This window comes from Falco peregrinus, chromosome 3 (assembly GCF_023634155.1).
Source record: "Falco peregrinus isolate bFalPer1 chromosome 3, bFalPer1.pri, whole genome shotgun sequence".
NCBI lineage: Eukaryota > Metazoa > Chordata > Aves > Falconiformes > Falconidae > Falco > Falco peregrinus.
In genome coordinates, this window is record NC_073723.1 from 106350598 (window position 1) to 106377333 (window position 26736).

General features: G+C 47.5%; 1 protein-coding gene across 13 annotated transcripts in view; it reads right to left on the minus strand.

The window, feature by feature from the left end:
• Nucleotides 1-26736, minus strand: part of CAMTA1 (calmodulin binding transcription activator 1) — a 324941-nt gene that overhangs the window by 287617 nt on the left and 10588 nt on the right. For 10 of the 13 annotated variants that reach the window (XM_055799761.1, XM_055799755.1, XM_055799756.1 and 7 more), the window contains one exon: nt 4437-4555. In XM_055799761.1, the coding sequence (XP_055655736.1) occupies nt 4437-4555 (119 nt within the window). Of the gene's footprint in view, nt 1-4436; nt 4556-14659; nt 14819-16026; nt 16297-26736 lie in introns of those variants that run through there. The other 3 variants (XM_055799760.1, XM_055799757.1, XM_055799759.1) reach the window with 3 other exon arrangements.

Below are 26736 nucleotides of genomic sequence, written 5' to 3' on the forward strand. Positions count from 1 at the left end.
GTCTTACGTCCCTTGGGCAATTCTCCAAACCTTCAAGACCTGCGTGCTTTAAAGAAAAGACGGGAAATAACTTGATGTCAAGCAGAAAAGGAGAATGTCACTGTCGCACAAGCGAAACAAAAAAGCAAGACCACTCACAGATGGCACTGAGCAGGCGACTCAAGGTCCCCAGCGCAGCACTGTCAAAGAATTTCTTCCTATGCTAAATAATGCTCAGATACAGAGTTTCATAACTGTGCTTATTTGCACACTAGCAAGTAATACCTAAGCCTGAAATTTGTAAGAAGTTGATGCTAGATAGCACATTGGAGAACAGGTCGTTTCCGCCGTGCCCCTCAAGAAAAGCTTAAGCACATGAAGCAATTACTACTGGTTTTTTCTACCATGGAAATTCTGGCCTTCTCCCAGCAGAGAACGTAAATATAGAGAACTGTCAGAAACAAAAGCCCTAGGTAGCATTTTACATTTCCGATGTTTAACTTTTTCTTCTTTCTCGTACTGCGTCATTAAGTGTTTACAAGGATGATTAATGACTGCGGCTGCCAACTCTATTAGTGAAAGGCATCTCTGCTCAAAGCTGCAATCCCGCGTTTGGCAAGCGCCATGCAGAGACAAGGTTACTCCGACACCCTTGGGCCCCTGCACCCACCCGCGCCGCCAAAAGCACAGGATGCATTTCCCATCCCACAGATGATGCCTCTTGCTGCCCAAAGTGATTAACGCTTAACGAGCCGGCGACCTTCATCACCTCCGTTCAGGGACAAGGCACGAGGGAGTGCCGACAGCCCTCGGGTCCCTTTGGCGAGAGCTCAGCTGATGCCAGCGCTGCGTGGCACTGCTTTGGCACCACCGAAGGGACCAGAGACCCAGCCCTCCCAAACGCAGGCTCCCCCAGCACGCCAAGCGAACTAGAAGCGGCACCGTGCCATAGGAAGCCTTTGCTCCGTCCACTCACTAAAACCAAACCAGATCTGCATTATGCAAACACTGAAAAGGTTCAAAATGAACAACAACTAAAACCCAAGAGCAAGGAAATCCCTCACATGCACACAGCATTGCAGAATTTTCTGGCAATTAACTGATTTGTCCTAATGCGAGAAATCATATGAAAATCCCCTTTCTATCCTCCCCCAGAGCAAGAGAAATAAGCACACACACACTTTCACAGGCATCTCAAAAAATGTAAATCTGTAATTAAATTGCTTGGCTAAACTTATGATTTTGTATCTCTGGTTAAAAAAAAAATGAATTAGAAGGAACGTTTCCTTCACTAGGAAATATAAAACCACTATAAACTTGATTTAAGACTAGGTGACATCTTGATATGGAAATATATTTCCATCAAACATTTCAGTTAAAACTGCATAATCTGACAGAAAGCAAACATCTCGATAACGTGTTCTAAGCATTTTTAAATGCTCCATTTCTCTTGCTGTTCATCGTATTATTTTACTAAGTGTAAAGTCAACCACAACCTATTCAGCTCTCAAAGGATATTGTTTCTCCATCCCAATTACCCAATCCGGAGAAACGTATGACCATTATATCCTCCATCTGCAGATGAAAGCGTTCAGAAAAAGTTATTTGTGGCGTTCCCATGGCGATGCCCTGGTAGAGGAAAGAACAAACTCCAGCTGCTCCCTGACCTCCGCCTTCAGCACGACGGCAGCATCTTATTTGCAGATGCAAGAGAATCAGCAGCAGACTGAGCCTACACGCCAGCGTGCAACGCGTGCCCTTCATGCTGCCCACCAGCCCCAACCGCTGAACACACACGCCTGCGCTTCATTTCAAGGACCCGCAGATGCATGCAAGGGCCATGTTTCCATTCCCTTGAAACATCCCCGTGCAAAGTAGCAGAAAAAGCAACGTGTAAGGGCTTCGGAAAGCAGCCAGGTTGTAGCTGGGTTAGAAGGGATGCATCCCGCACCGCACCCCATACCAGTGCCCATCGCGCTTGCATGTCAGAGAAATGTATGGTGAGACCAGACATCCGTGAGTTTGTCTGAGCACACAGGAGGAGTTTGAGGGAGGACAGCAATGTCACAGACATGTTCACATCTGTAAGGTACTTAACGTGTTTTATTTCTTCTACATCTTTTCATAAATCTCCCTATCAATGAGCTACCTCACCAGCAGTACCAGTGATTCTGAAATTAACAGAAAGATTCCAGAAGTACCACTGTATAAAATACATCTTTTTTATACATCTTTTTTCTTCTATATTTTACTTCTGTATTTTACAGCTTCTTCACCAGCACAGACAGAACACCTGTATACTCAGATAAAAAAAATACATTCCCCTAGGAATGACTCTGAAATGTAGTCCAACATTATTATTCAATTATATCCTAAGAAAAAATCAAGTTTTATAACAGCGAACAGAATTTAACTTCCAGGTTGGGGGTGGGGAGGGCAATAAAATCTGTAAGCTAAGCTCCCTCCTCCCCCATAATTAACAGAAATTTTCCAAGACTTCATCTAGGCATAGGATTCTTTCTTTTTCTCCTCTGAGCTAACAAGGCCTAAAATCTCTGGCCACAAGAAAAGCTCTTCCTTCTAAATAATGCGATAGGGAAACTGCAACCGACACGCCACATAGGCTGGCAGAGACAGCACCAGTAACAACCCACATACAGAAGCAGCTCCTTGTCCCCACTGCGTGGCAGCCGCAGTGACAGATTTTGGAGGAAAGAGAGATACAAATGACTGTGACAAATTGACATTCAAAAAGACAGAAGTGGGATCGTTTTAGGTTTTTAACATACCAGCTGATGCTTTGCAATTATCAGCAAACAATCCGTCTAGAATTAAGGTATGAGACAAACACCTACAATATGCTGGCAAGCACCATCCAAACCATTCACTTTCCCCCTCTCCAGGACACCGACACGTCCTTCAGAAGGGAGGCTACGTACCCATGTGTTTCTTCTAGCCTAATACACCTTGCAAGTGCCTACTCTTTCCCGTTTGCATCATGCTTATGAAGAATAAAGTTTTCCAGCTATATGATTAACTTTGTTTGCCACATCCTGTGCCCTGGGAAGCTACATGCACCAAACATTGTTCAAAAAGAAAAGCTGAAAGTCTGGGTGTGTGTAAATGTATACACAAGACTCCAACGAGGGACAACAGAAATACTAGAGAAAGTCACTAAAACCCAACGAGCTGTTTCCCATAATAAGGAGGAGCCACATTCTGCCAGAAACCAATGCAAAGAGCTTTCCTTCAACTGTCTTCGTCAAAACATCATCTTCTAGAGCCACTGAAATTGCTATTAGTCCGTGCCCTCTTCCCATTACTATAAACACTATCATAGAATAAACTGCAACCCACATTTTCTACAATTTACATTTCAATTCAAATGACCCACGACAAAAACATCTACACAGAAGAGCCAGTGCCAGCAGCTCCCCAAAAGGCCCCATAAATTCTGTCACAGTACTTGGTATGTTGAAACCAGAAAGGGGAGGGCAGGTGAAGGACTCCAACTTTGAAAAATACACACATGAAGCGATCCATATTTGATTTTGTGCTCAGCTTGCCACTTGCAGTCGTTAAACTCGTGAGTACAGTTTTTGTTAACACGTTTAGATGCTACGAATGACTCACTGGAGGGACACAAACAGCTAGCTTGCAGGAGGCAGGCACTAACTGAAGTTTTACAGTAATTTCACAAAGTCGGTTGCTTCTATTATGAAACAATTCCCACAAACATGGCAAAGGTACTGTAAGACAGTGCTACTGAAAACTAAAACTATACTATAGGTATCGCCATGTAACTTCCAGCCTTGCTGCCCAGAGGGAATAAAGGCATGGGGATCACAGACCTATTTGGACTGCTCTTCAACTTGACCTTGGCCCACCAGACACCTGAATTTGAAATCGTTCTGTTTCATTTCAATGATCCAAACCATGATGTGTTAACAGGAGACAGGCAAGCTAGCACATTCAGAGTAATGGGATTCCAGTGTAAAAGACCCCGAAACTCTGTCCCTCCCTATCCTTAACAAGGTTCCTCCAACACGAGTAAGCTAGTGACTTTCCAGGACCCCGCTGGGCAGGAAAGAACACACACTGGTTTTTGTTCGGAAGTCTTTACGCACTATAAGACAACACTTTGTTCCACACAGTACTAGAACACCTACCTAATTTTAAACAATTTTGAAACACGTCAATAAGATGATAAAAGACTTGACCCTCTGAGACAAGCGACATACGCACGCACACACACAAGCAATAGACTCCTGCTATACTAGTAGTCACCTTCCCCATTTGGCTTCAAGTCTAGTTTAATTCTCACCCTCAACATGTAATAGGTCTTTATTACAACAGGCTCCAGAGCCAGGGAGTTTGTACATGGCACACTCTCAAAAAATAATCCATAAGCATCAAATAAGCTGGTACATTCAAGAATAAATAAGAGATTTAACTACCTCATTAGTGTTCCAGCGGTGCCTCTCTTTCGGTAAACTTGAACATTTTGGTAGACATTCAAGCAGCTTCTTCGGTAAAAAGATTTTTACATGACTGCCATTGCTGTTCCCATGATCATCTAGAAAGAAGAGAAGACACATGATGTAGACACAGGAGACCAGATGGTTCCCACCAGCAGACCCTAGCTACAACAGGACTTGGAAACCCACTGGTTAACTTCTCAAAGAGCAGGCAATTTGTCATTGCAAAGCAGAACATGGCTTTCGCTTGAAATGGCACCTTTATTTCAGAAGTATAAATACAGTTTAATTCCTTGTGGTTGCAAAGTTTGAGAAAAGCTTTGATGGATTTGTGCACGAGGAGCCTGTGTGTGTGCTTACCTATGCCTATTTTAGCTTATTATTTCCCTCAGTGACAAATTTTACAAGCAATAGCGACAAAACGTTACAGAAGCTGTGACCACAGCAGTATGACCTGCCAGGAAAGTCGTAAATGAAGTTCACACTCGACAGGATTTGCAAGTAAATAAGCACAAGAGCCCCAGTACCTGCTATAATTTTGTCAAGCTGCAGCAGAAATGCAGCTCAAGGTCTATTAGTTCATTTAAAACTAAAATGTGCTGTACCTGATTAAAAACAGGTTACTTTTCTTTCCACGGACAGCTCAGAAAGTAAATGTAGTTCCTCAACATAAGAGTGAGGCAGAGGCATGGAAATCTTCCTACCTCACCACACCTGGGGGTCTCAAAACCAGAAATACCAAAGGAAACAAAACTATTCTTTGTGGTTGCTAAAATTGTAGGAAGTGCATTGATTCCCCTTAAAAAACAAAAGACGCACCCCAAAACCCCCCAAAGTCCAACAACGGCATGCAGAAGTCCCAGAAGCATGACCCTGACCCTCTATCACCACCTAAAGAAAGCAAGCATCCACGAACTGCACATCTTCATGGACCAAATCAGCCCCTGCAGAAAAGGGAACTGGAGCAGCAGGACAGGACATCCCAGCCACAGCCTGGAAGCTTTCCTAGTTCTCCTTTCAAAACCCATCATCTCTGCCTTCTTCCACGATGCCCACACGTCGCGTGGCAGATGCTGGGCAGTGGTATACGAGTACACTTACTCAGTGACATTTTACCCTACAAAATTAATTTATAGTCATTTTCCATTTGGAAGTGTACAGAAAAAGGACACTAACTTTTTCCTTTTACACATCTAATCATTTATGTCATTAAACAGATGTCAGCATCATGATAAAACTCCCCTGCAATTACGCACAATACAGAAATTTCCCGTGACCTGCAGCAAACCAGAGAACCCGTCCCGCAATCATTTTAGAAAGCGGGCGAAGAGCGCAAACCGGCAGCTAGACGTCCCTAGTATTTTTAAAGCTTGATTATACTCTTGGATGTGTCAAGTTCAACAATATACATGCTGTTAAATCAACTACTCGTGCAAGCACAGCAGATGAGTTTACAAGATAAGCAGCGATGTGTATGATAAACGTGAGCTGCTCTATAATTTACGAGTCCTGTGCGCTCCCTGAGTTATTGGGAACTTTCCTGTACGACTGCGTTAGACTAAATCAACAGGGTTGCCAGCTCCGTGCTTCTTCCTGGGTGAACGAGCAGTGGGGCAAGCATTGATCTTCACTGAAGTGGTAAAGGAATCGGGAAGAAGGTTCTCTCAGTTGATTTTTTTGTATACCACTCCAGGATTTCTAGCCTGACACTGCATATCTCAGATCATTACTCTACAGGGCTTTCTGGTCACATCTTTTTCCCAGTCAACGTTCCGCGCATGTGATCATCACCTTTGTTATTTCCCACCACCCCGGGCGGCTCAAAGCTTCACAGACACGCACGTCATGACACTTGGGGCTACCCACGCAGAGCCAGCAACGTGCCCGGGGCAGAGAACCGAGGCGGGTAGGGCCCCATTGCAACAGCAGCCCCCAGCCTTTCCCACCAGTATTTCCAGAGGCACCGTCCAAGTGAGCGGGTACCTACTTCACGCTTCCTGCATTAATTTTATACCATTTTCACATCTCATTCAAAATATTGCATCGCACTACATTCAATTCATTAAGGCGGCAAAGTATTTTACAGCACACATTATTGCTTTTATCAGCCAAACTACATCCCCAGTTACATCTCATCAGCTTATTTTCCATGGGCACATTCTAATTGACATTAATTGTATTACTTCCCCTTACCTCCGTATCAGTCAAGTCCTCTATCATTCATTCCATTATTTTGCAGGGCTGGCAGACCTCTAATTATTCAGCTCGTTTTATTAACTTTCTTCCACTGTCATCAATTACCAGTATTATTAATCCAGAAAGTGCCTATGGATAATAGATCCCTTAAAAATGTTTTGGTAGAAGTTACCAGAACTTGCTGACTCTAAACCTTCCGACTCCTGTTGTTAGCATCTTGTACTTTTGCATTATTATAGCAAGGGAAGGTCATTTCCATCGCCCTGTAACGTGCCTACATCTCACGTACGCTCCCTTTTTCTGCATTTAGCAATGACATTTCTTCATTCCAAAAAACCCCCAACCTGGAAAACAACAACTGCTGCCTGTCTCCATCTGACAGGCTTCTCGTTAAAGAACCCTCCAGCCGCGTGGTCAGAACGAGACACAATAATCGTGCTATGGGAAGGGAATCCTAAATTCAGCGACCTCTGGAACAGGCATGACCTTGGAGAAGGACGAAGCGGGCCAAGCAGTGGTGAGGAGTAACAAGAGTGTGCCTTGCCCCGAACGATGCACGCACACTTGCTTTACAACTCGCCTCGCCACCCGCTGGCACCGTTCATGACGTATTCCCGAGTGGAGGAAGATCTGTGCAGGTAAAACAGGGAAGCTGGACACCGAAGAGGAGGCTTGCTCTGCCAGCTGCAGGAACAGTGCTGGCAGCCCCTGGCTACCCCCGGACCTCCACCCCACCTTCCCTCGGACCGCATTTGACGCTGGCAGATCCCCCGCCCCACGCGGGAGCTGTGCCCCTGCCTGCAGACCCGCTACCCCCACTGCACACATTCCTCCAAACAAGCTTTTGCTTTGCTATTCACGTTCCTCACAACAAATATCGCAAACCTTTCAACCAAAATACATTTTTAGGGAGGTGGAGCACCAAAAAAAAAAAAAAAAAAAAAGGTTGTCCTTTCATTTGAATCAAATCTGTCATTTCTAGTCTCCCCGATGTACCCACTCACCTACTACAGAGTCTTCTGATAAAGGCAGAGGAATGAGAATCAACATCACTCAGCAACCAGGCCAAGCTTTCAGAGTAGCCAGCATGCACTCCAGAGGAAATAGTTTACATTTATTTAGAATTAAAATGTCCTCTGTAGTGTGGGGAAAAAAAAAAAACTGCAACTGCACGCTTATTTGATTTTACTGTCCAAATCCAGGCCAGATTTGTACTTGAACTTTCTTCCCTGTATTATTTTTGCTATGGGTCCAACCTACAACACTGTGACCTGCAAACCTATCCAGTGTCGATAAAAAGTGCTTTTGCAAGCAAAGCTGCATTTGCACAAGGAGGATTTGCCAGTAAAGCTGTATCGACACGGGGGGACTTCAGTGCAAAGCTGGCCACAGTTCAAAAATGCTTCCCAAGACATGCACAGCCCATTCGGAACGCTACAATAAGGAAGCTATATACTAAAATCTAGCAGCCTGCAATGTAACTTGTTATAATTCAGGATGAAACTCGAAATTTAAGTTCCATTAGCAATCTTCCAAGATTACTTATTAGCAAAGCAGAAACTTGCGTAAAATTAAGAAAGTACAACTATTATAAAGTTCATGGAAAGTTCCATATTAATTATACCACATAAACCCTTCGTAATTTTATGGGTTTCTTCATGCTCCTTGCACTTTATCCTCCCAAGGGATGCAACATGGACCATAAAACTTTAAAGCGCACAACAACAAATCACACAGTAAGTCTGTGCTCTACCCCTGCTCTCCAAACAATCCCCTCCCTGCCCCCCCCCCCCCTTTTTTTTTTTCTTTTAACTGGTTCTTAAATCTTCTGTGATCCAGAAGGTGAATTTAGATCTGGAAACCATTTAACTACCACAGTTTGTCAATATAACATATAATTGGAGAGTACAGAAATGGCTGAATGGGTGTTGATCAACTGCTGATTTGCAGACAGTTCTATACTGGAAATAAATATAAGGAATAAGCCTATAAAATCACGAACACAAGTTTTATAAACCCATTATTATGAAGCGATAACTTAGGGTTGGCCACCTCCTTAACTACCTCACAAGAGAGGTAAAAGGTGGTTAAACGTTACAAATAGGCTCTTTCATATAAAACAAACAGCTAAAATAACCATGTAATTATTAGCTACTTAAATGGAACGGGAGGGCGTCCAGTTAACCGCGATGCCACTCACCACACTGCTGCTTGAGCAGAACCCAGGAAATACAGCTCGGATGCGGCACCCATCCACGCGGAGCAAGCGGAGGCTGCCCGAAGCCATCCAGCCCTTGGCATAAGGCAGTATTAACCTGTGTGCCAGCCCCCTCGCAAGGAAAAGAAATGACTGCATGCCTTATTTAAGGGAGTTCAGAGGTGGCCACATCAATACCCAACGCAGAAGCCCACCGCCCTTATTTTGGAGCCGTGGGTCTCAACCCTGTCGGCTTTCCTGCAACTCCCTCCCCTGTGCAAAAAGCCACTCTTCCAATGACTAGCCCTTCTGAAGATATACAAAGACATAGACAAAAATGTAAGTCAAGATATCCAGATTTAGTCAAAAGATATTAATTTCTTTTACATATTGGTATTTCCCACTGATTGATTCAGCTCTGCTAGGTCCTAAGCTGTGGGCAGGAGTACAAAGTCCCCTTGAATTCCCACATTCTTTCACTTGCTGACCTCTGGATGCAGACAAAACCAGTCAATTCAATCTGGCAGAATGAAATGCAAAGAATTATCCTCGATCCAAACATCTGAAGGACTGGCATGCTATTTCTCATCGTTAAACTTCATTCCTGGCATTTCCAATCAGTAAACAAGTAGCAATATAAGCAAAACCAACAGCTTTTGGTCTGTTTTCTAGAAATATTTGGACGATTACAGTTGTAAATCTCTTGGCAACAAAAGCAGATTTCTAAATATCAATAGAGGGTGGCTAAGATAAGATAACCAGGTCCAGCTCTACAGTGCCGCTTTCTCAGCGCGGCTCCGCCGGGAGCCAGCACCTGAGCCAAGGCATTCCCGATCCTTCACCAAGGTGTTTCCGATCCTTCACTGCACAGGGCACAGGATGTGGGCAGCCCCAGAAGCTGCCTGGGGGCTGAGGGGAGGACACAAGGGAAGAGTAAACAGTTCAGGCAAAGGTAAAAAACATGAAGTGGGAGCAAGAGAGGATGGACACACAAAGCAGCACACATGCAGCTGGGCAGCAAAACACGAGGAACACCAGCAAGGATGAGGAGGAGATCACAGGAATGGCAGTAGTATCAAGAACGAGCAACAAAACAATCCTCCTCTAGCAAGTTATGGAGTCTAGCCTAGTTTCTTGGAATATTTGTGATAACTATTTTCTTGCTATGACAAGCCCTACAAACCCATTCTAAAACTCAGAAATACAAATGTAGCTAAAACTCGGTTGCTGCGTATCAGCATCCCGGTGCTCCCCGCCAGGAACACACTACTTCTAAGTTATTTTATCCTTTTCACATAGCAGAAAGTTTCTTGACATTTTATAACTGAATTCAATTTAAACAACACAGTTCTGTAAAACTGCAAATGGTGCGTTTTGGGGAAGAGTCGATAGCACAATTCTTCTTAATGAAAGCCTACGCGCTGGTTGAGAAGGCCTGGTTTACACAATTAGCTATTTATTTCTTACACTGTACATTTATCACTGTGCTCAGCACTCAGGAGCCTACTTCCCCCAACCAGCAAAAGTGGCTGCTCTATTTCACAGGCTCCTCTTTTCCTCTCCCGCCTTAGCAGGCAGTTTGAAGCACCCTGCTAACCACACAAGAAAGGAGAATTTGGTTCAATTCAGAAGGGGCACAAAAGTAACCGTTTCAAAAGCAATCCCTGGCAGCGCTGAAACTGTGCCGTCGCTTCAGGTTTCTCCTGCAGCTCCAAAGTGTGTTCACGCGTGACTTTCACCGTGTTGCTTTTAAACATGACAAGCGCAACAGAATGATTCAACCACTGCTCACTGTCGCCAACAATTCATTTGTTTTAGACCTGTCATCAATTCCTTCACCCTCTGGTTTTCACTAAAATGCCATCATCAAATTCAACTACAATGAAGCTAAGGAGGGATGGCTATTAACAGTCTAGCCGAGCAAAACTAAACCACCAATGGGTTTAGTTTTCAATACTACAAACATTCTCAACACCAGAAGTCCCAAAGTATTGGCTGAGGCTAGTGAAATTACTTACCACTGCAAACAGTTTGAGTTTGGAAACCGACCTGGAGAGCTGGCAGGAAAAAAACCCAATACCCCTGAACCAAAGATGCGACAAGAACAGGAGAAGGACACTGAGCTCTCCACTCCCAGCAATAACGGGAGTTTGCTCTTGCTGCCATACCCAGAGCTCTAACTGCTCCCCAGTATGAATCCGCACCTCCAGCATCAATCCAGGAAGAGGGCAAGCGCTGCACCCCAAAATAACTGGAGTTAAGAGAGATGCCAGCACCCGCAGGCATACTTGCCTTTCAAATCCCACAGGGTTTAAAACAGGTTAAACACAACAGAGGGCTGAAGGAGGACAGGAAGCCTTGGAAGGCAGAAACAGGAGACAATGAGGGGCGGGCGGGGGGTGGGTGACACAAAAAAGAAAAAACTCAGCAAAGTCTGGAGGAGGAGGCCAGGAAATACTGAAGATGCAAGAAGCTGCTGGAAGCACTGTATTTTAATTAACCGGCACAGTATTCCACAACGCACTCCACCAGCCTCATTTCACTCCATGAAAAGGTTTGGGTTTGTGGTTTGGTTTTGTTGGGTTTTTGGTTTTGTTTTTTTTTTTTACCCCTGCAGATGTATTTGGTTTATTGAAGCAGAGACAGAAGGGACACTAAAAAAGGAAGGTCACATTACGGCACCCTCCCTCTGAAGCCTGCCCGGACAGAAAGGCAGGATAGGTACTCCCTCTTCCTCCAGTAACACATCTTTGTAAGCAGGTGTTTTTAAAGGACTGCACTGTTTGAGAAGAACCATTTAAAAGTATTAGTAACAAAGTTAACACCAAGTCTTGAAAGCTTAAATTTTAAAAATACTTGGTTTAACCTTACTTGGACATAAGCCTCTCACTGTTCCCCGATATAGGAAATGAAATCCGAGTCACAACATCTGTACAAAACCTTCCTACAGAGATAGCTTTAAAACCCCACACAAATAAACAAAAACACCTTTGAGCCAAAGCATTTGGGAAAATCATTAACAAGAGGAGATGTGGAAGTGGCTTAAAAAACCTAGCGCTTTAAACAAGCCCTACACCTTACATCAGAAATCTTGCACGTACAATGGTTATAATGCCAAAAGTACTCAAAAAAAAAAAAAAAAAAAAGAACAACCCACTAAAACCCCAGACCTCACAGACAGACGTAGTTCCTGCTGTTTGGAAAAAGCAAACCAAGTCCACCCTCTGAAACCATCCTGCTGGCTTACAGCCCTCTGAGTGGGTCTAGAAGCTTCACTAGAAGGCAGTTTGCCTCTGTCCCTGTCAACAGAAATTTTGGTAAAATCCCAACTGCTGAAATTCAGCAAAAATTCTGGGGCAGCGAGCGGACCGAGCCGAGTGTCAAACCCTGCCTCCTCACCGTGACGGTCCAATTTTGCCAAGAAGGACAGCAGTACAGAAAGCGCGGCACAAAATCCAATCCGTCATGCTCACAATAAGCTCAAGGTTTGTTTAAGTAATAAAACGTTATGCAACACTTCCGCAGAGGGAAGTAAATATTTGCTGTTTAACAACCAAATCAAGAATGTTTTGTTTTCAAAAGGCATGTTGCCCAAACAGTCTCTCAGCATTCAATAGTATTTGAAGCTCTAACTGCCTCCTCGGTCAGGATGAACAACAAACCCAGAACAGCTGCCAAAATCCCTACCACCATCCTCCCTCGGTATCCTCGGCTCACGTGGGAGCTTTGGGGAGAAATTCCACCTCCTGACTTGCCCAACTCTTGACCCTGCCTGAATTAACATACGCCAAATTCAACAACTGCATATAACCGAACACAGCGGGCACGACGAGTACAGCGCCCAGCTCCTGCGCCAGCTGCACGGCTTAAACACACGGGCACGGCTCTGCCTTAAAGCTGGCGGTTTCAGGTACCTGCCCGTACGAACACACAGTCGTACACACACAGTCTAAAGAAAGGTTCCACATTCTATTCTGAACTTTAAAAAAAAACAACTTTCCTTTCTCAATTTAAAGAGCCCCCACCCCAATCATGCCCTGAGCCTGGTGCAGCTTCCAAGATGGCACCTCCGAGGGTCAGTCCTGTAGCACTTCAGACGCGCAAAAGGCGGCAGAAACTACAAAAGCCGTAAACCCCTCTGCTGCAAGGATGGCAAGAGCTGCTTGGTCATCAAGCCCAGCTTCATTCTGCCTAAAAACCAGAAAAGAGGAAACTCACCCAGGTTTTCCAAGACGTGGAGATGTCTCCTGCAGCCAGGGAACAGAGACGCCAGCCTCGTGTCAAGCTCTCACCTACTGCTGGGGTTTTCCTGCTGCTAGCCAGGCACGAGGAGCCCTGACCGAAGCTTGATGGGGCAACGCCAAAACCAGGCAGGTCTGCAGAGCTGCTCGCTGCTGTTCACAAGGCTCACTTCTCCCGTACCGCTTTGGGTGGATGGAGCGGGTTGCCCCCCCAACAAAAGCAGCGCTCTCCACACAACTAACCTGCTAGGTCCCATTCACACACGCTTTTTTCAAGTAACAAAAACCTAAAGCGACTTGCGTGCTCTCCTCCAGCATCTGTACTACTGGTGAAATGCTCATTCTTGAGTCACGCTTTAAAACGATTCCCGTTTAAGTTTCCGCCAGGTGGAGTTTAAGTTTAAAGAATGAATGGTTTATACCTCACCTCCTTGAAAATATACCACAGAACTAGGTCAGCGCGGGGAGCTGCTCCGTGCACTTACTACGGGAACACCACAGGCGCCAGCGCCGAGCCGAAGACTCTCCGCTCCCGCCTCAGCGACGCTGCCCGTGCTCTGCGCGGGTACAAAGCCGCGAGCCAAGGACCGGGCAGCCAAGCGAAACGCTGGATTACGATATGGGGTGGGTGCCTTTAAACGCCGGGCAGAGCAGACGTTTCTCCAGTTTCTCCAGCGACTCACGTACATCACAAATGCAAATGCTGCTGCTGACCCGTCTCCTCAGCCAGAACACACTCAGACGGCCCACAAAAATTACTTACCGATATGAAAAATGACGGAAGTTGCACTAAATAACAATGGTAAAGGCTGAATTACCTTTCAAATCAAGGAGCGCTGAGCTGCGTGGCTCTGTAAAGCCGCGACCGCACAGGGACGGGTATAGCAAAGCCTCCGCTTTACGTAGGAAAAAAAAATGTCATCATACATTGGCACAGGAAGCCCGAAAAGAGAATCAAGCCTGAGTGTGCTTTGGTGACAGTACTTTCATCCACAAAAGAACCGAAACTTCACAGTTTGAGCTAGGAAGTCCAGACAGACGCTAACTCTCTGATCACTTACACCCAGCGTTAACCAGTTGACATTCTACTACTTCAGCGAAGTTAATCATTTACTTCAACACAAATGAGAAAAGAATGAAGCCCAGCGTTTTCCAGACCACAGGAAAGATGGAACTAATGAATTTGGGAGCATTAAAGAGATTAATAAAAGATGAAGCTGACACACTCCCAATCACCACTACTACTTAAAATTTGCATTTTTGGAGAGCACGGGGCCTACGTCACGCTGGACGAGGCGCAGGCAAAAATCAAACCGAAGGTGGCCATGCCTAGGGAGGCTCTACACCTCCTAAATTACGACAAACACCTTCCTGATATAAAAAAAAATTTAAAAGGTATTCTCAAAGCTCTTTGAGCGGAAATCCAGGCAAAGAGACAGGATAACGACCCTTGTAATCTAAGAAGGGGTTTCCCGGTGAAGAGGGCAAACGGATTAAAAGTGAGGAAGCACATATACTGTAGCGAATAAGGAAAAAAAACCTGTATTAGCCATATTAAATAGTGGTACCTGGCGTGCCCAGCTGCAAGTGCTGACAGTTCAGGCGGCGTTAGCGAACGCACCGGTTCGGTTACACAACCGGCTGTGGCGGGACAGGCCCGGCCGCCGGCCTCTCCCCCGGCCCCGGTAAGATGGAGGCGCGAGCACCGGGCACCGGCCGCGCTCCCGATGCCGGGCCGAGGGCGGCCCCGCCGGCGGTGCGAGCGGCGGCCGGGCCCGCCCGGGGTGGCTGCGGGGCCGCCCGGGGGGCCGGCGGGGCGCACGGCGCTGGGGTCGGGGAGCGGACGCTGGCGCTTCCCGCCGGCCGGCTCGGCCAAACTTCGGGGAAATTATTAAAAAAATTAATAATATTAAAAGGCATTAACTGCGAGGCGAGCGGGCCTGGGGACGGGCCCTGCCCCGCTCCCCGCACCGGGCTCCCGCCGGGCGGCCCCGCCGGAGGGGGGGGCGCGGGGCCGCGGCCGGGCGGAGCAGCGCTACCCCCTTGCGGACACGCCGCCGCCCGGCTCCCCGCCGCGCCGGTAACTTTCGCCCGGAGTTGGGCGCCCGGACTGCCCCCCACCGCCTCCGCCTCCTCCCGCCAGTGCCGCCAGCGGCGGCGGCCGGGCCGGGCCCTCCCCCCGCTGCCCTCCAGGCCCCGCCGCTCGTCGGGCGGCGCCGCGCCGCTCCGCCCGCCCCAGCAGCGCCCACCCCCGGCCCGCCCGCTGCCCGCCGGCGCGGAGGCCCCGGTGCGGCGGGGCCGCGGACAAGGCCGCCCCGCTCGTGACGGGCGCGCGCCCGCGAGGCACGTGCGCCGCCGCCGCCGCCGGGAGGGGAGGGGGGGGGGGGGGAGGGGGAGGAGGAAGCGAGGCCGGGGGAGGGGGGGGCCGGCGAGGGCGGCGCGGCCAGGCCCGGCCCGGCGCGGCGTGACCCCCCGGGCGGCGGCGAGGCCCAGGCCGGGAGCGGCGGAGCCCCGAGCTCCGCGCCGCACCCTGTGCCGGCCACACCGCCGCAGCCTCCATGTTGGCGGCGGGCGGGCACGTGCCGGCGGGCGGCGGGAGGCGTGCCCGTGTCCCGGCCCGGCCCGGCCGCCGCGGCCCCGGCGCCACGCGGCCTGCCCGCCGCACATGGCCTGCCCAACCGCCGCCATCCCCCCCGCTCCCTTCCGTCCCTCCCCGGCCCGGCCCGACCCCGCGGGGGCGCCCGCCGCCGCCAAACTTTGCGCCGCGCGGCCCGGCCTCCGCCGCCGCCGCCGCCCCGCGGCCGGGGGTCAGGGGCGGGGGGGGTGGAGGGCGGCGCGGGAGGGCCCGGCGCGGTGGCAGCCCCGCGGCGGCGGCGGCGCAGGCCCGGCCCGGCCCGGCGGCACGGAGCGGGAGGCGGCCCGGCCGCGCTCTCACCTTCCGGCTTGTTTTCGGCAGCCATTTCCCCTCCGCGCGCCACATCCTCCTCCGCCTCCTCGCGACCGGGACCCAGGCGCGCGCCGCCTCCTCCCGCTGCCGCCGCCGCCGGGCCGGCCACCCCGCGCGCACGGCGTACACCCCGCGCCGCCCATTGGGGGAGCCGCCGCACTGACACCCGCGGCGGCCAATCGCGACGGGCGGGAGGTGGGAACGTGGAGGGGATGGGCGCGACGGACAGCGCGCCCCTCCAATGGGAGCGCGGCAGCGCTTCAGTGACACACGCCGCAGCCACTCAGCGGCGCCGCCGGCAAGACGAGGAGGGCGGGATCCGGCGCTTTACTGACGGCCGCAGTGGCCACTGGGGAAGCGGCGCAGCACGACAGACGGCCGCCAGAGCCAACCGCGCCGCGGAGGAAGCGGAACGCGCCGATTGACGCACGGCGCCGCCGGCACCGGCAGCCAACGAGGAGCGGCGTCCGCCGGAGTGACCGCGCGCGGGGCCAATGGGGCGGGCGAGCCGGGCGGCCGCCGGCGCCCCCGCCCCCGGCCCCGGCCATTGGCTGCGGGCGGCCCCGCCGGGCGCACGCCCCCTCCGCTCCCTGTAACCCTAAACAAAGCCTCCGATTGGCGCGGTGGGCGGCCCGGCCGCCAATCCCCGCACCCGCCCCGCCCGCCCGGCGGGGGCAGCCCCGCGGCCCGGCCCCGCCCGCCTGCCCTATTAAAACAGACACGGTGCCGCTCCCAGGCCACCCGCCGGCAACAGCGGTAGCGTGTCGCCCCCGCGGGCTCCGGCGGGTGAGCGGGGTTTAAAAGTCACCGGCTCCGAGTCGAGACTGAGAAGCTGCGGGTGGTTCTTTCGCCAGCGAACGGCACCCTCGCCCCAGCGGGCTCCGGCACAGGCGGGCCCGGTGTTAGTGCCGGAGCGGCACCGCCCCGGGGGCCGCCGGGAGGGGCGGGGGCACAGCTCCCCCACGGGGACAGACGAAGCACCGCGCCGGGCTGCGGGGGCCCTCGCCACCGTGCGCCCCCCCCCCCGCCCCCTCCCCCCGGCGGCCAGCTGGGGCGGGCAGGGGCTGCCCCCCCCAAGGGGAGCCGAGTTACCGCTGCCAGCGAGGCGGGAAAAGTTGGAGGGAGCCCCACCGCTCCTACGGAAACGCGTTCGTGCCGAGCTGTGGCACATGCTGTCAGACACAGGGTGACACGGGCAGCCGCGCTGATCCCGGCCGGCAGCACCTGCCTGGGAATCGGGATGTCGAGGAGCTTCCGCTCTAAAGCGGCGCCCAAGACACCGAGATAACGGCCCTGTCCTCTTCCAAGCTGGCAGTGCCGTGGCAGAGCGATGGACTCTGCCCGGCCAAGTTTTGTCCACACCGCCGGGGGGCACAGCCTGAGGAGCGCCGGCAGCCGCTGGCGCAGAGCTCGGCGTGTCTGCACCGCGCCTCGTGCCTGCACAGCGCTAACGGAGAGCGGAACGGCCCCTTCCTTTGATGTGTGTGAGTAAACACGCAAAAAGGATATTTTCCCCTCAGATCCCCGTGAGAGTGGAACTTCTTTAAAGAAGACCTGTTGGCTCTCTGGTTTTGCTAAAGACTGAAGCCGTTTCCGAGCCAAGACAAAAGAGGAGCATGGTATGATGGGTCTCTTCTAAGACAGAAGAAAGGAAAATTCCTTCTTCCTACTTCCAGCGGCTGCTAATCTCATGGAGCGTGAAAGGCACATTGATGAAGCGGCTCTAGAATGACAGGCTCACTCCCAACGGTCATAAAGCTAATCTAGTATACTCTGTCCTATAAATATGCACAAATATTAATGCAGTTACAGGATCAGCTAATTGTTTTCTTCAGCTGCTTGAGACCTGCCAGAAACTTTTCTGGTTGCCACACTGGCAAAGAGCTATCATTTTCTCTATGAGTTGCAGGGAATTTATGCCTCTCCTTGGATATTCTTCAAAGATGATCCATACACTTAGCACAGACACAAGGTATAGCCATACAGTTGGTGCTCCTCGTGGTTTGCATTACAGCAAAGAAAAGAATACTAGATTAAAATAAGCATACCTCCCCCTTAAGAGATGGAAGTCAACTACCTGGTGCAAGGGTCAGATGTTTAGGTGCAAAGATCTTAACAGGACGCAGAGGGCTATCCCGCATTGACCTCATCCCAGCGCTCCACATGGAGTGGCAGGCGCCAGCGCCTACACCCTACAGCCAGGCCTGCCTTGCTCTCCCTTCTTTGGCAAGAAACAGGCACCCAGATCAGTCCAGAAGCATAGCCTGTGGTGCCTTCAGAGCGCCAGTCCTATCTACCACCTCTCCTCTGAATCAGCTCATCTCCTGGCATCTCGGTATCCTGCCCAAGACCAACATCAGGCTGGCATTTGGAAGGGGCTCAGGCTTCCACCTGGATATTCAGGCAAGACTACGCAACAAAAAGGAGACAAGAGAAACGGTGGGGCTAACGCACCTCCTCTGAGTGACAAAGATTCTTCCTCTGCTACTACGCACAGTACTGCCGGGGAGCTAATTGGATGTCATTTTGCAGACACCCATGCTTGTGGCTGAAACGCAGGCAGGAACCCAGGCCACTCCCAGGAACGCAGACGGCAACTGCTGCCACAAACAGTCCTTCCCTTCTGTTCAGGGAGATGAGCACATTTATTTTGGTCATAGCCCTCACTGCATTATTCACTTACATATGCCCGAGAACAAATAACCACGAGGTACTCCACATGGGGTTAGACCTTGGGATCACCCAGCAACATAATTAAATGCAAAATCAGCCACATGTGTGCACAAGAGTGTCCATCTCTCTCTTCTCTCCAAAGCTCAAGTAGTTCCTTATGTGCTTCCATGGCTCATTAGAGTAATGAGGTCCATGTGGGCTGATTGACAAGGTTGTTCAGGACACCAGCTGCCTTCTCTCAGCCGTTACAGCCCACAGAAGGAGGAACTGGGTGGCAATAACTCTGCTTCCACAACTAACATGACCTACCTTGGCTCTACCAGTGGTGTGCAACCTGCTCTATGAAGAGTCGTTGGGAGCGCTGTCTGGCTTTCTAGATCCTTCCTGGTCCATAAAGACGATGAGAATTTGTGTGGAAGAGGATGAATAAAGCATTTGCAAGGGGTTACCACGATAGTGTATGAGCTCTGCTACATACGGCTAATGAACTCATTCTCTTCCTCAACATAAGCTTTCCTACCATGAGAAAAAAACAAACTAATAAACTGAATCTTATATACCTGAAATCACACAATTTTAACAGTAGTACATAGGTTATTACAGCAATGTGATCTGTGTAATATCATGGATGCTATTTGAACACAGATTTTTCATCAAGCATGCCAGCAAAGTCCCAAATATTTTCATTTAATTCCTTGTGCAATAAAATGATAAGGAACAAGCCATTTGAATTGAAGTGCTGCTGGTATCTTTCAAGTTTCCCAGCTCCCCACTGTTTAAAAATCAACAGTCTAATCGCTATTAAGGCACAGAGTTACCAAACCGCCGGAGATTCTGTGCATGTACGGTACAGGATAAACTGACTTGGTCTTGCCTTTCTAGGGGCACAAACACAGAGCTACCTCCAGCTGATAAGCAGCAAGAAAGTAGATGTGCCAGGAGTTTTCGCAGTCTGAATCATGAATAATTTTTAACAGCATACTGATAAAAGCTGCCGCTGTTCTGATGTACGGCGTTTGGCTTTTTTTGTTGTTGTTGAGGAGGAGGTGAAATAAAAAGTTCCTTAAAAAAAAAACCACCTTCATTGTCATTCCATGGCAGATGTGGGTCTGGCTTGGTTAATTGGGTTAATGTGATGATTTGGCATGCTTAGTAATATGCAGAAGTAAAACTGTAAAGAATATATTCAAATATCCTGTTATGGATATTCAGCAAATTATACATCCACCGTTGCTATGGCAAACATCAAAAAGCAAAACAATTCAGACAGTTTTAATAGCTATAATGACAATGTTGGAACCCCATTTCTTTTGAATTGTTTGCACAAAGTTAGTCCGTGATTTAGAAGCAAGGAATGCCAAGTGTTTTTACAAAAATACTCTTAGAAGTGTGAATAGAGATGCTTAAAAAAAACCTCACAGTGATAGAAATGAAATGCTTTTGCCCTTTCCTCTCTACACTTCCAGAATCAAAAGCTGTTTCTTCTAGGAATAAACCCAAGACTTAACCAAGGCAATGTGCATGTATAAATTCACTGTCATTTCACAATACTTCACTGCATTTGGGAAATATAAGTGCCAATTCCCAGGTTCATCAAAACCAGGTAAACATCCCAAAACACGCATTTTTTCAGAAGGGTTCTCCAGAGAAGTATACTCCGTTTCGGGCTCTGCCATCCAAACAACTTGCCCCAAATGATGTGTGGAAGTTGAAGAAGAACACACGTTACCGGGAACTAAAGATCCCAGATTACACTCAGGCTGGAAGAAACTGCATACTACCCTAGCAGGAGGCCAAACTTGCTCATCCTCCGTATTTTGGAGTTTGGATACATTCTTCTCCCCATCCCCTCTGCAGTTCTGAGCCCATTTATTTCCCTCAGAAATACAAACACTACATTCAAATAACCTCTAGTAAAACACTGTCGGCTATCGGGAATTTATACCAGGCAAAACTGAAGCATAACTCCAGAGCCATTTTAATGGACCCTGGAGGAAAGATGTTTTTGCTGTGCAAAGCCTCATAAAGTTTTTGCAGATACTTAAGGCAGTAGCCTCAACACGAAACGCAGTATTTACCTGTTTAACCAAGAACAAGGGCAAAAATGCTTTGTTCCTCTACACTGGCACCGACTCCAGAGGGAAACAAGCGGCCGCCTGGGGGGTTGCCATGCTGGAGCCCCATTTATTGCGGTACAGGATCAAACAGCTTCAGAACTGACTTACATGGGTGCCAGCCGCCGGCATTTTGCTGCAGCCAGCAATGCCAGGGAGAACGCCTGCCACGCCACGCACGGCAGCACGCAGCCTCTGCCACAAGCCCCATTCTTCCTTCCTCTGCGGTCCTTGGTCCTTTATCTCCCTATGAGAACAGGCCAGGTTCTGTCTTCACTGTGGTTCATGCTCCAAGCACCCTGGTGGCACTAAGAAAATAACAATTATTTTGCTCCAGTATACACCCATAAGCCAGTTAGAGGAGAAAAAAACCTGAAATATGAGGTAAATTAAAGCTTCCAACTAAGGGGATTTACCAGTAAGTCACCATAAAATTCAGATAATTTATTTTTTCAATTCTGCAGCAACTTTCTCCAATTTGTTTGGATTAGCTATTAGAAATTATGTCTCAAAAATTAAAGAAAATGTCTATTGACCATTATATCAAATTCTAATTTTAGCCAGAAAAGAAGAATAATCAGGCTGTGATTTACTCTGGTAGTCAACTTACATTAACAATTTCCCCCCCATTTATGTAATTCTGGCAAAATCAAATAATATATACAATGCTCATAAATGCCTTGCTAGATTTAGTAAAGACAATTTCCTACAGTATATTCAGGACATTTTTCTTTGCTTTCTTTTATAATAAGACAATCAAGTTATTTAGTTTAAGGAGGTAATATGATTGTCATCCACAGTAGCCTCAGTTATAATTTTAGCACAGTCTTCAATAAGGTACATGGAAGGATTTTATTTTTGTTTGTCTGTTTGTTTTTGTTTTTAAAGCTGTTGTCATCCTGTAATAAGCTATATAGGCTGGCTGCTGCTCTCTGGGGTTGTTTTTCCCCTACATACTAACCCCTCTCCCCTGCTAGTGCGCAAAACTCCCCTTACTACCGAAGAAGCAAGAAGAAAGCGTAAACTCTATGAATGCGCATTAATGCAAAGCCATTGTGCACAATGTTGGTAGGCAACTGGCTGTTCTGGGCAGTGGATGAACAGCTCCCAGCTCGGGACTGGCCAGGGAATGTCACTCCACAAAGGTGGCAGTGCCAGCTCCTTGAATCCCAGCCAACAGCGTGCACGGAAATCCACACAGTAACCAGTTCTACCTTGAGGAAAAGGCCATTTTCCGTAATACTTATTTTCCCCTCAACATGTTCAAGACAGCATAATCCTCACGTCAGTTTGATATCAGATCTCTAGTGATCACCAAAGCAAATAATAACAGGGAGATATGTTTAAGTCAAAGATCCCTAAAGCTCCTAAATTTCTGTTTGTGCTTTTAAACAAATGTCTTTTCCAGGATACTTGACTCCTCTGAAATTGGACTGCTGTCTATATAAACTGAATGAATACTGATCTAGGAGCCAAACTTTAGTCACTGAGGTATGAAAATATCAGCCTTGGGCACTGAAGACAGAAGAATGAGTAATGGAAGACAATGACAGAAGAACAAAAGGAGATCGAAGGAAGAGAAATGGATGATGGTAACAGAGGCAGAAGGTGTTCGAAGCCACGTAGATTCAGGAACTGGAAGCCAGAGGCAAAGTCTGATTAAAAAAAAAAAAAAAAAAGAAAAAAAAACAAACCACCAAACCACACAAACCTGAGTCAGCCTGCTCCCAAGGAACTCCTGGTGACGGCACTGTCCAGGCACTGCCCTTTGCCCAAAACCCTGTCCTGGAGCTACCACACCAAGTCTTACTTCATACACTCCCATGACTTATGTGGAAGCACCATTAACAAACAATAGAGCACTCATGCTTTCAATTAAAAAGCATTACTGTTGAAGTAATCATCTCAAGTCTTTAAAGAACTTCACCATGCCTGAGTTCTGCCATGCTATAAATTCACAATGAGAAGGAACTTCCCTGACTTTTTTTTTCATCATTATTTATGAATAGATAAGCCAAATGGAAGTTTAATTCCAGTATCACAAACTAGAATCAATCGTCCTTTGCTTACAGTGGTACTATGGCGATGCAGCCACTCAAATTATCTCTCGGGTGCCTGTCTGGTGCCTTATTACACAAACTCCTTCTCCTCTGTCATCAAGGATATGCACTAGTTCTTATATACAAAAATGATTGGTTTAATATTTTCTCATTAGTTTTTTTGCTATGGAACAGAGTTTTCTTTCTAGATTTGCCTATTGTCTAACCATTAAAACTATTCTGTTCCGTATGGCTCGGAAGAGTTGCATAAAATGAGAAATATGGAGAAACTGTATATGCAGAAAAATCACTGAAATAATTAAGTCTCTGCTTCGATGTTGTCATCTGCGAGTTCTTGACTTTCCCCTAAGCTTCCTCCCCTGAAGGACTAGAACAGTAATACTCCCCCCACCCCCACCCCACATGGAGTAAATCAGTTCCTACACTCTTAGTAGCAGAGTGAAAATTAAGATGTAAAGGAGTAAAGAATTCAGAACAACCCTATTATCCAGCAACAATACAATTTGCTGCTGATCTTCAGTTGCTAAGAGAGCCACGTCAATTATTTATAGAACCAAGAGCGTTAAATGTGAAGTATTTCAGCCTGGGACAGCATGAAGGTAAAAGCAGGAACGTGATCTTGTCAGAACTGCAGAACTGTAGGCAAGGACAGAATATCCCTACACAGATTACCCTTTTTATTGAACTATAAATTGAAAAAGGTCCTTAAGAAGTGTCACTTTCTGTGTTAAGTGATACGCATTCTCTTTTTTTGACGTTTATCTAAAGGGCTATTTCAGCCAGGGAAACAATGCACGCTATCTTCCAAAAACGTAAGTTAGCATAACCTCATCCGAGTATTTACATGATGCTCACAACCTTCTCTTTCTCCGTGCTTATGTCTATGAACAGCCTGTCACCCGCACCTTAAAATTTGCTCTGAATGACCGTGACTCTGCCATTCTCATGGTGCTGAAAAGACCTCACCAGGCAACACTGAGCAACACCATAGCACTGCCCAAGGACTGGATATATACTACCAACTCACCTGTAGTAACCACAAAATACAGCTTAAAATAACTTCCACCAATTGAGAGTGGGAGACACATTCAAAATTAGCAAGTGCTCCTAAAGAAAAGAATTATGCATTACATTATTTCTTTTTAGCTGCTAAGAGAACTTTTAATATTGGAATTAGCTTTCATAGATGCAATGATGTATTTCAACTTCTATCTCTGATTAAACAGTAAAACCTGTGACCTAGTGTTGCACAATGTCAATTTTGGTAACACCCCTTCCTGCTTAAAAAGACTTAAGTAGATTTATAATAATATTAAAACTAGAAGTTAATCCTTCTGTAGGGTTACCGATTGGTCAAAATTGACTAGAAGTATAAAAAGTAAACAGATCTTAGTTGCAGAAATTAGTGTGGGATCAATGGAAATGGGCGGTCACCTGGATGACAAGCCTGAAGAGCACATTTCAGAAATGGCTCTGCAAGATCTGCCTATGAATTTTAAGTGCCAATTAGGAGCATAACCTAAGGACTGCACATACTTCTGGTGTATTCGGTATTAAGCCCTTACAGTCAAGGTGAAAGCCTGGGGGATGAAATTATGTCCCTAACCTTAAGCACCCATCACCATTCAAACAATTACAGTTTACATGAACGATACAAAGGTGTAAGAGACTCCAGTAACCACAGAGTTTAAGGTATGAAATCTGAAAGAATGTAAAGGCTTGCTTTTAACAAATGGCTTACCACTGTCTATAATAAATAGATTTTAGGAAATAAAATATTTCCCACCTCATTTGGCCATGTGTTTGCTCAGAAAACAATGCTTCCTTTCTTGCACCATTTAAGATGAAAGAGGCAAAAAGGCTTTGTGTATGTGTCGCCATTACTGGGAAGCTCCTTGAATGTGGGGTCCCACACAGCTCCATCCCACTCCCTTCCCCACACGGGCTACACTCTCCCTCATTAAGGGAGGTGTTGAAACGCTAAGGTTCTTCACACCAGCAATACATGAACGTGTGGTTTATGCCTCTCTCGCACTGAAATTTAAACCTCTCACATCTGAAAAGTTTAAATCCAGTATTGTTAGTCAGCTGACTGGATACCCAGGAAAAACAAGCACAGGGTGCAAAGCACCCACTTCAAGTGCAGGCCAGACAACAGTTAAGCAATCGGGAAGGTGAGCACTCCGAGGCATATACTGCAAGACTCTTTCATTTCAAGAATGTAAGTAATTTTACCCCAAGTCTTTATCTTGGAGTCACACAGATAGCATAGTTGACTTCTTACATGGTGCAAGCCCTACAATGCATAAAAGAAAGGTTACACTGCTGTACAGACTGAAAAGAGTTTAATTAATCCCAAAGCATTCACTTCTTTGGGAAAATAAGGCACACAACAACCTCGTGCTTACTGAACTAGACTCAGAGCCATTGTATGTCAATCGATGACAGTTTCTCTCCTCAAGGGATTTTTGTTCAGTGGCCGGGTAGGCACTTCCAATAAAAATACGTTTTCTATGGGCCATGATGATTAAGAAATACTGAAAACACCGTTCATCTTTCACCAGGAAAAGCTGGTGTGGTGGCATTCAAAGCAGAGTATTGCAGATCACAATGGGGACTATTTTGGATTTTCCTCCTTGTGCACTGACTCTACAAAAGCCCCTATTTACTAAACTATTATAAACAACTCATTAGCCACACTAATCCCATAAAGCCAGTGGTGCATTACTGGTAGGTATCCACCATCTACTATGGGAAAAGCTACACAGTCTGTCTCTAAAAATACCTTGGTTATTTTCTGCCAGTCAGTTGGCAGCTTTTATTCAAAAAGGGCGATTTTTACTTAAAAAGCATATGGTTGGAAGCAGACAAATCATGTGGCAGATATTAATATAATCATCATAACTTCCACAGAATCAAAATTTCAACTTACGTTTTCAGCAATGATACTGGAAGTTTATCTGCACAGGAGGTGCTTGTATCATTCATAGCAAGTTCCGTGAAAGCAAGGAGTTGGATTAAACACCCGACCTTGAGGCAGCTGGATTAAACACCCAACACTGTGGTGAAAGATTGTCTATGGCTCATGTCAGGAACAAACATGGACTAGTCAAAAACATCCAGTTTCTTCGGGGGGGGGGGGGGGGGGGGGGGGCGCGGGGGGCGGGAACACATGGATGGATCAAAACCAAACCAAAAAAAAACCACAAACCAACCCAGAGAACCTTGGAACCCTACCTTGTAGGAACAACAACTGTGGTAACAGCCATGGATACATGATAGTCTTCCTAAAATGCATTCATGGGTCCATGAAATATTCTAAGCTAAATCAAGTATTTCAACAATGGAAGAATTCTAACCGCATCTCCTCCAATTGCCTTGCCTCCAACACTGAGGGCAAGATCATTAAATACAATTACTATGAATTTTTGTCTGACAAGCCACTGACAGAAAAGGAGTAATACTGAACTTCAAGATCAAAGTATACAAGCGAGTGATTCACCTTCCTTTCTTGTATGCTTGCAAGACGGAGGCTAAACATGAACATAGTATCAGCTGCCTTTAAAAGCTCCACTTGCATTTGAGTAAGAGAAATTGCATCAAGTGAGAAGATGAGGCTACACAACCCTGAATGCGACTCTCTCTTCGATAAGCGTCCTCCTTCACTAGCTCAGGAGCTTTGTCTATCAGACCATGTCACCCGAATGACTAACAGCACACCAACTCCCACTGCTGCCATCTCTCACCAGCTCCAGTAAGCTAAAGCGTTAGCAGGACAGCAAGCAAAATAGAATTCGTATTTCCCAGTGCTCCCCTGCAACAGAAAACCTGATAAGACTGAGGGGAAAAAA